This window comes from Leptonychotes weddellii, chromosome X, assembly GCF_054177405.1.
Source record: "Leptonychotes weddellii isolate Sample4059 chromosome X, ASM5417740v2, whole genome shotgun sequence".
Lineage (NCBI taxonomy): Eukaryota > Metazoa > Chordata > Mammalia > Carnivora > Phocidae > Leptonychotes > Leptonychotes weddellii.
Window position 1 is genome coordinate 79,516,556 of NC_138385.1, and position 15,125 is coordinate 79,531,680.

At 39.1% G+C, this 15,125-nt stretch overlaps 1 protein-coding gene across 1 annotated transcript; it reads left to right on the top strand.

The window, feature by feature from the left end:
- The first annotated feature begins 695 nt into the window (after positions 1 to 695).
- Positions 696 to 1,722, top strand: LOC102729420 (proteasome subunit beta type-5-like). The gene is given in 2 exon segments (XM_031026605.2): positions 696 to 980; positions 983 to 1,722. Coding segments are annotated over 2 exon segments (789 nt in total). The 5' UTR covers positions 696 to 703; the 3' UTR covers positions 1,495 to 1,722.
- Positions 1,723 to 15,125: the final 13,403 nt, after the last annotated feature.

Consider the following 15,125-nt stretch of genomic DNA (forward strand, 5'->3'; position numbering starts at 1 on the left):
AAATTTAAAAATATGGGAGTTGTATGCCATTAAAATGAACACTGTATATATGGTTGGTCTTGGTATATAGGCTTTAGTACCTGAACAACAGCTCTATAGCAGGTGATACATAAACGAGCCGAAGATGGCCCATGAACCTTGGTTGTATGTTGTTTACTTCTTCACAGTAGGCAAAGATCATTAGCCCAAAAGCCCCTAGGCACCAAACTTAAATGTTTATACATCTGGTTGTTTAAATATAGCACAAATAAGCAGATTTTTAGCCATTTAGAGCTCTCCTGTTTTGCATACCTCCACAAAACCACACTCAACATCTGCTATATATAGATGAGATAAACTGTAGCCATTAAAGACTTCCAAGTCATGGCAACCCTTCAGAATTCTCTGAGAGGTGCCCATACTGTGCTACTGAGCAGTATCACCCAGACGCACCAACCTCCTGTCTGATTCCTCGCTTCCCTTCAGGAGTTCCTTTCCCCTTTCCTCCTGAAGGTAGCTCCGTGCCGTTCCTTCAGGAAGTTGTCTTGCTGTGAGGGACTTCGTCCTTGAACGCAACCTATCTCACTGCTGCTCAAATAAACCCCATTGGGCGCTACTGCCCCCTAGTGGTCATATCTTTTTCCTTGCCGAGCCTTGAAATCGCTCAAGCTCACTGCCAGGTGTAAAAAGGGCTGTTAAAAAATACAGATTGCGTTTACTAGCCATGGCGCTGGCCCGCGTGTTGGAGAGGCCGCTACCGGTGAACGGGCTCGGGTTTTTCGGACTCGGGGGTCTTGCGGATCTGCTGGACCTGGGTCCAGGGAGTCCCAGCGATGGGCTGAGCCTGGCCGCGCCCAACTGGCATGTCGCGGAGGAGCCGAGAATCGAAATGCTTCATGGAACCACTACCCTGGCCTTCAAGTTTCAACATGGAGTCATTGTTGCAGCAGACTCTCGGGCCACAGCTGGTGCCTATATAGCCTCCCAGACAGTAAAGAAGGTGTAGAGATCAGTCCCTACCTGCTGGGCACCATGGCTGGGGGCGCAGCGGACTGCAGCTTCTGGGAGAGGCTGTTGGCTCGGCAATGTCGCATCTATGAGCTTCGAAACAAGGAACGCATCTCGGTAGCAGCTGCCTCCAAGCTGCTTGCCAACATGGTATATCAGTATAAAGGCATGGGGCTGTCCATGGGCACCATGATCTGTGGCTGGGATAAGAGAGGCCCTGGCCTCTACTATGTGGACAGTGAAGGAAACCGGATCTCGGGGGCCACCTTCTCTGTAGGTTCTGGCTCTGTGTATGCTTATGGGGTCATGGATCGGGGTTACTCCTATGACCTAGAGGTGGAACAGGCCTATGATCTGGCCCGTCGAGCCATCTACCAAGCCACCTATAGAGATGCCTACTCAGGAGGTGCAGTCAACCTCTACCATGTCTGGGAGGATGGCTGGATCCGAGTCTCCAGTGACAATGTAGCTGATCTACATGAGAAATACAGTGGTTCTACCCCTTGAAGGAGGGTGGATGTGGCTGCTTGCATTTCATGGGGGGACCATTGCTGGTAATGTGGATATAGCTCCCTATCCTCTAGTGGAAGGGTCCTCAATTGTATTGATAATTTTTTTAAGCTCTGGTGCCGTTGACCTCTATGTGTTACTAGTTGTTAATGACCTGCTGCAGAGGTGATTTTACTTTCTTGGATGTTAACATTACACTACTCGACCTCAAAAAAAAAAAAAATACGGATTGCTCGGGACCTTCTGCGATATGAAGTGTTCTAAAAATCATGGCTTTGGCTAACGCTACCCAAGGTGTCTTTCCTATACGTCTGGAAGTTGTAGGGGAGGCACTTAGGTACCACCCAGATAACCCTTCAAAACTGAAGCCCCGCGAGTCGAAGTAAGGCCTCGTGAGAGCTCGCAGCTGTCAGCCCTGTGGGGGAGTTGTCCTTGATTGAAGCCAGGAGAGCATGCTTACTCAAGGTTGGGCCGTTTTTTCCATAGGCGGACCGTATCCATTGTCTGCTTGACGCACGGATATAAAGTCTTGATTGCGACACTTCAATTTAGGACTACTTTGAAGAGCCTGTCTAGTTTCAGACCATCACATGAGGTCAGCTAAGACTTTGTGTGTGTGTGTGATTGAACAGCCCACCCTCTGCTTAATCCCGCTTCACTCACTCTCCCCACAGGTGTTGCTCCTGAAAGCACTCCTTAATAATCTTCCTGGGAATTAATCTCCTTTTCCATATATGCTCCCTGACATTTAGCAGTGTTAGTTAAGCTAATTCTGAGTGGCAGACCAAGAAGTATTTTTAAAATTTCTTCTTTTTCTTTCTTTTTTGGGGGGAGGGGGCTTGTTGACAATGTCACATTAGTTTAGGTGTACAACATAGTGATTCAACAACTATGTTTTGCTCTGCTCACCACAAGTGTAGCTACCATCTGTCACCATACAGCGCTCTTAAAATATTGACTGTATTCCCTGTGCTGTGCCTTTCATTCCCCTGACTTATTCGTTCCATAACTGGAAGCCTGTACCTCCCAGTCCCCTTCAGCCATTTTGCCCATTCCCCCAACCCCTCCCCTCTGGCAACCATCATTTCTCTGTATTTACGAGTCTATTTCTGCTTTTTGTTTATTCATATGTTTTGTTTTTTAAATACCACATATAAGTGAAACCATATGGTATTTGTCTAAAATTTATTTTATTATTTATCAGTGTTTTACAGTTTTATTTATAACAGTTTTGTTCATTGGGTAAAAGCCCAGATCCTGAGGCTAGACAGTGCATTCAAGCCCAGCTTCACTACTTTATATTTGATTACTTCAGACAAACTGCTGAAACTTATAAGCCCTCAGTTTATTGTCTTTAAAATAAAAATAATACCTACTGCAGACAGTTCTTTGAGGATGGAATCAATATTTTTATGGTGCTTAGAAGAGTACCTAACATATGAGCTCAATGTACATGTTTATTTAAGTAAAACAAGCACGCAAAAATAAAGTTAGCCAGCAATGTATGTATAAAATTATTAGATACAAAGGAGTAACATTTTATAGTTCAGATATTTATGTAATGGACCTGGATTGTATTTAATTATGGAATAGCTGGGGTGCCATTCAAGGGCATTATTTATATTAGGGATGTGATTCATGGAATCATAATTAGTGTTAGTTAAATGGGAAAGCAATGTTTGACTTTTTAATTGTTTATTCAGTTGGTCATTAGACCTATAGAAGAGCACTGTGTGTGCAAAATCGTAGGTATCTCAATAGTAAGGTCATGGCCAGTGTTTCCACCAGCTATTGCTACAAATATGCTGCAAAACGAACCACCTCAGAACTGTGATTTAGAGTAAGAGTACACTAACCCACATGTGTAGGTTAGCTGGGGTTTAGATAATCGAGGTTGGGCTTTTTGTGTCCTGAGAATCCACAGAAATAAAAAACTCAAGTCAACATTTAATATTACAGAATGGATGTTTCATACTTTTCTACTTATCTCGTATAAGGGAAATAATGAATACATTTTATAAAACTAAAAAAATCCATTCTAAGATTTCTCTTTTTTGGCTGGGTGCAACCACTCATGACTTATTGTTGCTGAATTGTGGTAGCTAAAATGGGTGTCCTTTCCTATAGCAACTGGGTAGGTACTGGGACCACTTCCTCCTTGATAAAAGTAGACAGAGTCTGTATTGAGTTATATTTATCTTTTTATCACATGTAAATGCTGCTCCAATATTTACCGTAAATTTTTTTTTAAAGATTTTATTTATTCATTTGAGACACAAAGATAGAGAGAGAGAGAGCATGAGCAGTGGGAGAGGCAGAGGAAGAGGGAGAAGCAGACTCCCTGCTGAACCAGGAGCCCGATGTGGGGCTCGATCCCAGGGCCCTGGGATCATGACCTGAGCTGAAGGCAGACGCTTAACCATCTGAGCCACCCAGGCACCCCTATTTACTGTAAATTCTAACACAAGGAAACCTGATAGGAGGAAAAGAGTAAATGGCATATTCATCTTGTATCCAAGAGTGCAATTCCTGGGCACGTTAGCAAACTCTCCACATATGACATTGGTTTATTTGTGAGAATGGGATTTTGAGAATGCTAATAAGCTTATATATAGGGGTGCCTGGGTGGCTCAGTCAGTTAAGCACCTGCCTTCGGCTCAGGTCATGATCCCAGGGTCCTGGGATCGAGCCCCGCATCGGGCTCCCTGCTCAGTGGGAAGCCTGCTTCTTCTCCCTCTGCCTTCGGCTCCCCCTGCTTGTGTGCTCTCTCTCTCTGACAAATAAATAAAATCTTTAAAAAAAAAAAAAGCTCATATATAAGAAATTCTATATATTTAAAATTAATAATTATGTGACATGTATATAAAATTATACACATATTCTTTATATATGTATGTAGAATATAGAATTTTGTATATAATAAAGAATTCTATATAGTATGTATATAAAATACAATATGTATATGTTATATATGTATACACACACATTTAGATAGTTAGAGTGTTGAATAATTGGTGGATTACTTTTTAACCATTGAATTTCTTATATATGATTTATATTTACAAAGCTCTCCATTCTTTCCCATTTCCAAAGACTCATCCCCCAAAACAGTGGGGGTATGAGATCTTACTACCACCATCTATCGTTTTTCCATCAGACAGTGTCTCATTATGGATTTATCCGTATTGAATCCATCACCACAAAAGCCAGTTCTTCCATGGCATCCCTCATTCTCTGAACTCTAATCACCAAGGGCAGTGTACATCTCCTTTTCTGACTCTAATTCTCATCCATTTCCAAATCCTAAAACTGTACCACACTGTCTTCTGGAAATTTTAATCTGTCATCAGGGAAATCACTCATCCCCTTGGATCAACTTCTCTAATGTTCTCTGTACCTTCTCAATCTACCTGAAACCGGGCTCTCCCCTGTGAGGACGATGCTTCCCCCGCCCAGCCGATTCATCTGGTGGTTCTTTTTTTCTCCTATAACTTCCCTCTCCTAAAATTCCCCTGCTTTGAATCTTAGGTCATCAAACAAAATCACCTATCAAAATTAACTCTTAACTCTTCATCAGTCTCTCATTTCTTGATGGCTTTTAAATTCCAGCTCAAACATTGATCTTATAATCTCTGGGGATTTCAATATCCTGTCTATAACTGTCCCCAATCATCTTGCTCTCCATCCAACCACAGCCACTCACTCCTGGGTTCATACCCACCTCGATCGAATCATTCTTAATAACTGCAATCCCTCCACGATGTCAATTTCAAGTGTCTCATTCTCTTACTAGTACCCTCTATTACCCCAGTTCCAGAAATCCTTTAAATCTCTCCCCTCCTGATGTCCTTACATCACATAATGAATTCCATGGTCCATAATTACAATAACTCTCTTGCATATACTCTCATCTTCATTGCATTCCTCTCTGCCCGACTTGCTTAATATACTTATAAATGGTGAGTTCATCCAAGCCTGCCTCTGTTCAGATTAATGTGGCTGGAGAAAATCATACAATCAATGTGGAAGGACTCACTTTAAACCTATGACCATTAATCTCAAATGGATCCCAAATGATACCTTGCAATGATATCACATTTCCTGAGCTTTCTCAGTCTGACAGTTTCATACCTTTTTCTCTTCTCATACAGTCAAAACTTTCTCCCACATCTTCAATCTCAACTAATTAAATTGATAGTTCTGATTTACTAAGAACACAGAGGCAATCAAATGAGAACTTCCAAAAGCTTTCACTATCTCAATGAGCCAGAGACTTGTTCATTTAACCATATAGTGTGACTTCCCTCCTTTTATTGTGGAGAAATTTTCAGAATTCTTGTTCAGGTCATTCTCTCTGCCTGTCCACTAGATACCATCCCTACTGGCTCCAGCAATTCTTTATCACCAGCCTCAACAATTTTCCCTCTTCTAAATCATTCTCATTTGCATAGAAAATGCTATACTTTCTCCAATCTTTAAAAGAAACTGTTATGCCCATATCATCTTCCAAGATACCTCCCCATTTCCAAGCCCCCTCATTTATAACAAAGCTCCTCAAGAGTTGAGACCTCAAGAGTTGAGAGCTCCCATTTCTCACCTCTCATTTCCTTTTAGCCTGTTCAGTCAGACTTACCTTTACATTTCAGCAGAGCAACCATTGTCAAGGTCACTGTGATCCCTATGTTGCTAATTTCAGTTATTAAATCCTATTTCTCATCTTACTTCACTTAACAGATGATTGCCTCTTCCACTGTGAAGCAGTTTTTCACTTGCTTTCCAAGACAATATTGTCCTGGTTTTATTGCTGCCTCATGTCCCACAAGGTGTTGGCATTTTTTGCTTATTCCTCCTCTTCTTACATCCTCCAAATGTTGGAGTATACTTGGTGTGAAATAGTAAGAAATACATATATTGGTCTCTACCCCTGTTCCTGGAACAGAGCTCCTAAACCTTGTAAATTCCTAAGTGATAAGAACACTAGGAACATCTCTTGTAATATTTGCCTTTGACCCCGTCCCTGACACAGGGCTCCCAAAACCCTTGTGATTTCCTAAGTGATGAGAGCATCCTGGGCATAATTTTTTCTAATGTGGTAACTCTGGGTGGCTGCTGGATGGCTCCTGGATGGGGGCTGGTCACCAGAAAGACCAAGCCATGATTACAAGCTTGGAATTTTCAGCCTCATGCCCCCCAGTCCTCCAGAGAGGGCAGAGGGACTGAAAACAGAGTTAATAATTGATCATGCCTCCATGGGGAAGCCTCCATAAAATCCCGATAGTAGGAGGCTTGGGGAGCTTCCAGGTGGGTGAACACATCCACACAGGGAAGGTGATGTACCCCAACTCTGCAGGGACAGAAAGCTCGTTTGCCTGTGACCCTTCCAGAAGTGTCAGAAGTGAAGTGTCCTGTGTGAGGGTAAAGAAAGACTCATTGGAAAGAAACACAATAGGAAAAACCTGAGGTTTTTTACTTTACACCAGGACTCAGTCTTGGGATATCTTATCTTCTCAATCTACAGCCGTATCTTCGGTGATCTCATCAAGCCTTGTGGCTTATATTATCCATGTGCTAGTGATTCTCAAATTATTTTTCTCAGCCTACACACATTTCCTAAATTTGGAATTAAAAATAAAGTGGCCTACACATGATCTTTGTATATCTAATAAGAACCTCAGAAGGTAACTTAAACCAAACTGCTCTGTCTCTAAACTGCCTCCTCCTGTATTCTTCCCTATCTCATTCTTTTCCCCTTAACTAATCTGTCAACAAATCCTGATGACTCATATTTTCAAAATCAACCCCAGATCACCTTTTTCATCCCACCACATCTATTCCTACCACCCTCATCTGAGCTACCATTTCATGGCTCACCGATAGCTTCCTAACTGCTGCTTCTGCTTTTCCTCCAAACTGTATTCCACCAACTGCAATCAGAGGGAAACTGGAGAAACTCAGGTCAAATCAGATCTCTCCTCTGCTCCATGCCCTCTCATGACTTCCTGTCTCATTATGAGTACACCCCAAAATGACCTCTAAATTCCTATACCATTAACCCAGTGGTGAGTAACATTTAATATTGTGTGTGGCTGCCTGATAGAAAGCACAGGAAGGTCTTTCAGATAATTGCCATGAAAGTTTATTAAATACTGTTGGCATCTGAGCGTGGATTTCGGATGTTTTATAAAATTTTCCTTCCCATTATATCTAATGACCAATTTTCCACCCAACTGAGCTCAGGTTCCAGTCATACAGATTTCTAATTATGATTTACAGCATAAAGCAGGTGCGTTTCCTAGCTAATAAGTGAAGCTGCTGATTTTACTGTGAAGCACAAAGCAATAGCGTTTGTTACGCAAAGATGTATGGATGCCTGCCCTTCAGAAAAACCTATACTCTGAAATTTAGACTACTTATACCAGCAGAATATTTTTTTATGAAGAGAACAAAAATTGAACCTATTAAAATAGTTTATAAATAACGTCTGGGTTTATGAAATGCATCCTAAGCCCCAGTGCAGTTTCTCTTTTATATCATTTTATGCAGTTTGCTTAGCTTCAGAAATACAGGTAAATATATTGTAACAACATAAAATACCTGCTTAAGAGATTATAGAATATTGGGCTTACAAGTAGTTTGGTAGATGTATGCACAGATAAGTAGGCTAGAGGGAGAGAAAGGGAAATATATACATAGGCAAATTGTGCTTGATGACCTTTTCATGGCAGATGGTTTTCCTTTCGTAAAATCTGCTATAGTAAAATTTCTTACAGTGAATTGAAATCTAGATCACTCCTAGTGATACCCAACACCCCCTTTACTTCTCAGTGTCAGCTGATACTGTTCCTTATTTTACTAAGAATATAGTGGCAAATCAAATTGGTCCTTCCGTTACATCCACCATCCTAATTTTATTTGTATTCATGGGCTTTGCCTTTCCTCCCTTTCTATGAAAACAATGAACAACTCTCTTTGCTCTTTTGGCGAGGCCCTCACTAATTCACTGAATCCCACACCTTCTCAATGATATAGAGCCCTCCAGGAGTTCTCCCCTTTGTCTTCTGTATAATGAATTAGTTCCTCTTTGTTGCATGATTTCTATCAACATAACACATGTTATAATTGCTCGCCATGTCAAAGGGCATGCCTCCCTCTACCCTTTATCCCTGCCAGCTACCATCCCATTTCTCTGGTCACTCTTCATAGGAGAGCAACTTGAAAGGTCATCTATACAAACTGGCTCACTTGTACCATTATTTTTTAACCCTGGCTTATCCAGTTTTATTTCTCTTCAGTCTACTGAGACTGTTCTTTTTAAGTTCAACAATGACCTAACACTGTCAGATCTAATCTTCTATACTCAGTTCTCATCCTGCTCAACCCGTGAGCTCCATTTGACAAAGTTAATCTGTCACTGCTTCTGAAACCCTTAGCATCTAGTAGGAGTCAATTTTCCCTTGATTCTTCTCTTATCTCTCTAATAAGCCCTCTTCATTCTCCTTCCCATGTTTTTCTCCCAGTTCCTGTCCTCCTGATTTCTAAGGTCCAGGGCTCATTCTTCTGTCCTCAGTTTTTTTTAATCCACCCCCATTCCTGATAAAGTCCACACACAGATACCAGTGAATTCTAAATTGATAGCCCCAGCCTTGACCTCTCTGTAAATCCAGACTCATAGGCACCTGCTACCTCAATATTCCTCCCATGGATTTCTACAGGGTTTTTCAAACTTCCTTAGGTTCTCTGTTCAAGTGACACTTTATCAGATAGGTCTTCCTAGGCCAGCTTGTATTAAGTAATACCCACATTTTTTTTTCTAACTCATTGTTTTATACAACAATGCCATAAGCATAAACATTTTGTTTTTTCTTTGACTTAAACCTGCCCTGCCCTCACCAACACACTCTGGGGTATATGCTCCAGTAAAGCAGGGGATTTGTTTTCATCCTTATTTTATCCCTAGTGCTTATTATAGTGAATAGCACATGGTAAGTACTTAATAAATATTTGCTGAATGGATAAAATAATAGTAAAGAGTAGAATAAAATCAGTATACAGATTTTCAGTAGTGGCATTAGCAAAAATGGCAGAAAAGGGAGTTCATTCTTCCACAGAAACATGGAAAAAACAAGCAAAAATTCTAAAAATCAGCTTTGCCAAAACTCCGGAATAACAAAGATTTAGAGCAACCAAGGAAATGCTGAAGACAAAGCCAACTCAAACAGGATGGAAGAGCTTTGTGGTGTTTTAATGTAACCCTGCCACATCCTCCCTTCCTGGCATGGTAGCTGTCTTAAAGATGGCAGTTCACGCTCATGGTGTGATTATCTGGTTCTAGGGGGAAACAGAGGGCACTTTGTTACCAGGGAATTTCATCTGTCTGTTTTGACCTGTCTGGAGGTTCCCCAAAGGACGGATGCACTGTGCTCACCTTTGCTTCACCTAACTGGGAACATCCTTAGAGCAGAGAAGCTGCTAAGCAGTGGGTGTTCCTTGGAAACATTGAAAAGGAATTGAACACTCTGTTGCCTCCTACGACAAAAAATTAAAGTTTAGTTAAACAGTAGACATGCTGAAGGCCTAAAAGGAAAAGCTGGAGAGAGAATTACTATGTGTAATAAAGGCTTTAAGAAAGCTCCCATGTATAATGGGGGAATCTAGAAAGACATGTTGATGCCCAGGTCAGGTTTCATGCTCAGAAAAATTAAGATGATCATAAGCTTTCACCTAAGGCTGATCTTCATGCTTAGGACAAAAAGGAAGTGAAGCCAAAGGGTTGTAAATGTCCTGGCTAAGTGTTAAAGAACTACCCCAATGTAGTCAATCTGCAAAGACTGGGAGAATATTTGGGGTGTCGTCCAGGCATTTAGGAAACTCACTGTAAAACCACTGGCTGACAGAACACTAAAAGAACACATGGTACAGAGGTCACACATATAAAGAATAAAATCTTTAAAACATACTTTTGAAGAGTCACTGCTCAAGCAACCACAACCCATATTAAGCAACAACAAATCCCGAGGAGGGAGAAGAATCTGATTGTTAGAGTGCATCTCTGTAATACTAAAAACAGTTTTGTCAGAGGTCATGCAAAGAAACAAGACATTTTGGTCCATTCATAGGAAAAAATAAACAGAAATGGTCCCTGAAAAGCACAGACAATGGACTTACTAGACAAAGACTTTGAATCAGCTCTTAAACATACTTGAAGTAAAAAAACAAAAAACAAAACAAAAAACCCACAGAAAAGAAATAAACTAGAAGAATTATATTATGAAAAAGTGGATCTTCATTCACTTCTATGATGCTCACTGTCACTCTGGTTTTCTGGAGATAATAATCATACTTGACAATGAGTAGCTTCATTGCTTTGAGGGTGAATTTGAAGCCTGGTAGAATGTAAATATTACTTATTATGAGATTTTTTTGTATTACTGTGTGGTTGTCTACATCCTCCATTCCCAGCCACATTACAATAATAAACTCAGACCTACTTATATGCATAAGTTCACAAAGTTTGTTTGCTATTTATCAGCTCTTAATTGTTTTTTATGGTGTCTGCTTAAGAATACAATACTGAATGATGTTCATAATGATGAAGATGACACACTGAAAGGTCCCAAAGCGTTCTGAAATTTCCAAATAGTATCCCAATTTTTCTCTCCAAACTCTGCCAATATCAGATTGACCCCACACAGACATAGTTCTTATGATTTCGTTCCTCCATTTATTCATTCATGGCACACTAATGTAAAGAACGGAGAGACTTTAAATTGCTACAAGGACATGCTTTCCCTTGAAAAAGCATATTTTACTTTCAAAGAATTAAAACACCTCTTAGATTATTTAATTCTTTCATCTCTTACAGTCTACAACTTCTTTGGTTTACAATTTTCAGTGACTAATTAATGCCTTTCAAATAGCATTTCAGGATTTCCACCTTGTCCCTCTGCTTTTTTATTCATCGTTCAAACACTTATGAGCTTGCTGACTTCTATACATGCTTTATCGTCATTATCCCCATCTCCACTTTCTGTTCAGAATGTTGCCAAGAAGAATAAAAGGAAAAAGCAGAAATGTTATAGAATGTTTATTGTTATTAGTGAGACATTAGATAAATTTGATAAAATCTCAGTTATTTTCAATTTTAAGATTTAATTATTACTTGGAAGTTACAAATATTGAACAATTTCACAGGTCACCAAGAACATTGATTCTTACTATTCAAAAGTATAAATAAAACTAATGAACTCTTATGGTAAATTTGGGGGGAAACTGGTTTTCCTTTTATGTATGATGAATAGCTACAGGCACAAACATGCCACTGGATTTTTACTTAAATGAGTCTAGTTGTCTTGACAAGATCATATCCTTTTAAATTCAAATATTACAAGCAAGCATGGTATAAAGTATAGATAACCTTATCTATATCTTGTTTCCTTAGATTGCATAAATGTCAAAGTATGTTTTTAATAATAAAATAGTTTTTATAAGTTTAAATGAGATCTTCTAAACTCGATTATTTTGAGATGCATGGTATACTTGAGTTGGTTCTTACTGTTTTGTGTTCCAAAACTGTTTTGCAATGAACCAATCTGTTATTGTAATATAATAGAAAAAAGAAGAGGTGAATTTTCATAAACAATATATATACTTAATCAGATTTGTACTTGTGACCTTTGAAATATGAAGTCAACCACATCACTCTTTCAAAAATTTGCAAGGGAATTCATAGATGTTAAATTAGTAACATAAGGTCTTTTTAATTTTGCTATGAATGATCAAGAATCATAAGTAAATGTTAATAAAATGGAAAGTGGGGCACCTGGCTGGCTCAGTCTGGCAGAGCATGCAACTATTGCCCACGTTGGGCCTAGTGCTTACTTTATTTTATTTTATTTTTTAAAGATTTTATTTATTTATTTGACAGAGAGAGACACAGTGAGAGAGGGAACACAAGCAAGGGGAGTGGGAGAGGGAGAAGCAGGCTTCCCATGGAGCAGTGATCCCGATGCAGGGCTCGATCCCAGGACCCTGGGATCATGACCTGAGCTGAAGGCAGACGCTTAACGACTGAGCCACCCAGGCGCCCCGCTAGTGCTTACTTAAAAAAAAAAAAAAAAAAAAAAGGGAAAGAGGTTAAGAGTCAAATGGTTCTTACAAGTGTATACCAAGATTTTAGTGCATGTATAATTCAATCACAGACCTAATATTTTATATTGTATTTATTTTTTAGAAATATATTTCTTTTAACTAACTGTATGGTATATCACAGAACAATGATTAATGAAAAATGTAGAGCTTACAAAGACAAATTGGAAGATAAAAAGCCTTACACAGATATCCTAGTTAACCTCATTCTTTTATTGATATTTCTGAAAAATTATGTTGTTATTATAACTGACAAGATTTGTGACCTTGTGCAAGTTTTTATCCTGTTATTTCAATTTCCCTAATGTAAGACTGGAAAACTACAGCACTTAACTCAGTATGGGTTTTTCTGATCATTAAATGAGATGATAAAAGCCCAATACCCACAATAGAGACCAGTATATATTAAGTACTCAATAGTTAGTTACTATTAATTACTACATGTGGTACACTTAATAATAGTGAGCTCGATAAATTTGCATTTATTAAGGAATAAAGTTAACATTTTGTGGAATTATAAGAATCTTAAGTTGGGACATATTCAAGAAGGGGAAATTTTCTTTTTCTTTTTCTTTTTTTTACTTTATTAATGGTTTAGTAAAAGTCCCCCCTTTGGTGAAATGTCTTTGAATACTGTATTTCTTATTGCAAAGAATAAGAAAAGAGGGGCGCCTGGGTGGCTCAGTCATTAAGTATCTGCCTTCGGCTCAGGTCATGATCCCGGGGTCCTGGGATCGAGCCCCACATCGGGCTCCCTGCTCAGCGGGGAGTCTACTTCTCCCTCTCCCACTCCCCCTGCTTGTGTTCCCTCTCTCGCTGTGTCTCTCTCTGTCAAATAAATAAATAAAATCTTTAAAAAAAAAAAAAAAAAGAATAAGAAAAGAATACGGACAACAACACTTCAGTATCAGAAGGAAGATATTCTTTTTGAATTTGCCAGTTACAGACAGTAGAAGACTCATAACTTCTGCAACCTCTAAATATCTGTCATAAATATGTTGTTTTTCAAAGTATGGCCCCATGATCATTTGATTCTGAATCCCTTAGCTGCTAATTAAAGCTTCTCATTAAAATAGCAGCTTTCTGATCACCAGCCAGATTGCATGAATTCGACTCTCAGGAGGTGGGTCTAACCAGACTCTCTTTTTAGCAAGCTCCATAGGTGATTTTTACACATAGTAAAGTTTGAGAAATTCTAATCTAGTATGACATAAGAAACTGCTATCAATCATTTTGCCTTCTGGCTTTCACATGAGTGAGGATTTTCTTTTACAAATAGTTCTTGATTTCCATCTTGGATCAGTGAAGAAAATGAACAGTGATTACCAGCAACAATTTTGAGGCTTTAACTGGAGACCCAGACCTGTTGTAGACTGTAAATAAATACCAGAAATCAAAGGTTCTCTTTCTTTTTAAAATGAAACTAATGGGTTTTGATGTAGTTTCTCTTTTTGATGTGTGATAGACTCATGAGTTTTATGGATCCTTATCTAAGAAACCCCATGATCCCTTACGACATTTCCCAAAGAAATAGTGGCACACTAATTTTTTAAAAAGTAGTAGGCTCCATGCCCAATGTGGGGGTTGAACTCACCACCTCGAGATCAAGAGTCACATGCTCTACCAACTACACTGATTTTTAATAGGGCTGATTGAATATCTTTTTTTTTAAGATTTTATTTATTCATTTGAGAGAGAGCACGAATGGGGACGGACAGAGGGAGAGGGAGAAGCAGAGTCTTTGCTGAGGGGGGCCTCAGGTGGGGCTTGATCCCAGCACCCTGAGATCATGACCTGAGCCGAAGTCAGAGACTTAACTGACTAAGCCACCCAGGTGCCCCATAGCTTTTTGGTATCTTTTGAGATAAAATGGTAATAGTGCATTTGCAAGCCATCATACTGTAATTTTTGCTTAAAAGTGATTTATTAAAAAGTGTCATAAGAATATTTAACATGAGATCTACCTTTTTAAAAAGTTTTAACTCTACACTATTATTGTTGAATATAGGTACACTGTTGTACAGCAGATCTCTAGAGCTTATTCATCTTGCTTAACTGAAATTTTATGTCCATTTATTAGTAACTTCTCATTTCCCTTTCCCCAGCCCCTGGGACATTCCACTCTGATTCTATGAATCTATTTTAGAGACCTCATATAAATACAATTGTGCAATATTTGTCTTCCTATGACTGGCTTATTTGACTTAGCATATGTCCTCCAGGTTCATCCAAGTTGTCACATATTACAGAATTTCCTTCTTTTTAAAGGCTTTATTATACTCCGTTGTTGTATATACCACATTTTCTTTATCCATTCATCTGTCAATGGACATTTAAGTTGTTTTCAACTTAATAGTGAATAGTGCTGCAATGAACATAGGAGTGTAGACATCTCTTTTAAGATCCTGATTTTTATTCTTTTGGAAATATCCACAAGTGAAATCGCTTGATTTAGAAGAGATGTTCATAAACTGATAATCACT